This window comes from Arachis ipaensis, chromosome B08 (genome assembly GCF_000816755.2).
Source record: "Arachis ipaensis cultivar K30076 chromosome B08, Araip1.1, whole genome shotgun sequence".
Taxonomy (NCBI): Eukaryota; Viridiplantae; Streptophyta; class Magnoliopsida; order Fabales; family Fabaceae; genus Arachis; species Arachis ipaensis.
In genome coordinates this window covers 60,470,452-60,471,261 of record NC_029792.2, presented here as the reverse complement: position 1 = coordinate 60,471,261, position 810 = coordinate 60,470,452, and the positions used below count along the sequence as shown (strand labels likewise).

The window sequence follows — 810 nt, the reverse complement described above, 5'->3', positions numbered from 1 at the left end:
CTGTGGATTTCTTCACTGTGGCACACCAGGTGTCTTGAAATTTATCCTTCGTGGTTGCCAATTATAACTATTGTAGTTCCTTGGTGGAAATCCTTGACGACTTGCTTTAGATGCAGTTACCTTCTTAGCACATTCTTCCACTAACTTACACTTATTAACCAGCTCAGCAAAATTTTGTATTTCTAATGGAACTACCGAACTCATTAGATCCTCACGAAGGCCCCCTTCGAACTTCAAGCACTTTTATTCTTCAAAGTCAGCAGGATTCCCTTGACAGATCTTGGAGAAACGGGACAAGTCATCAAACTTACGGGCATATTCTGCAACAGTTGTGTTACCCTGTTTCAGTTGCATAAGTTCCATTTCCTTAGCGTCACGAGCTGCCCTCGGAAAATACTTCTTATAAAATTCATCCTTAAAAGTATCCCAAGGAATATCGCCTTCATCCTGTTGCAATAATCGCTGTATTCCCTGCCACCAATACGCAGCTTCTCCTTCCAGCATATAAGTAACGAACTCCACGTGTTGACCTTCCGGAACATGTTGCGCTCGCAGTGATCGTTCGATACCTCGAAACCAGTTATCATCGTCGGTCGCAACGAGTGTGCCATTAAACTTAGGCGGTTTAACCTTCAGAAAGGTCGCAAGGGTCATAGTTCTTTCAAGATGCCCCAAGTTATTCTCATCATTCCCACTATCTTCTCCATATTCATTCTCATTCCCGTTTCTCACTCCAAGACGTTTAACAGCCCTAGCCGCTACTACCGCAGCCTCACACACTGCTTCAGCCACATTGTTCATGGTAGCCAT

The 810-nt window shown here is 44.0% G+C and overlaps 1 protein-coding gene across 1 annotated transcript; it reads right to left on the bottom strand.

Moving 5' to 3' along the window:
• On the bottom strand, window positions 244-810 carry LOC107611087. Its single transcript, XM_016313049.1, has one exon. The coding sequence runs from the start codon at window positions 808-810 to the stop codon at window positions 244-246; it is 567 nt and encodes a 188-aa protein (XP_016168535.1).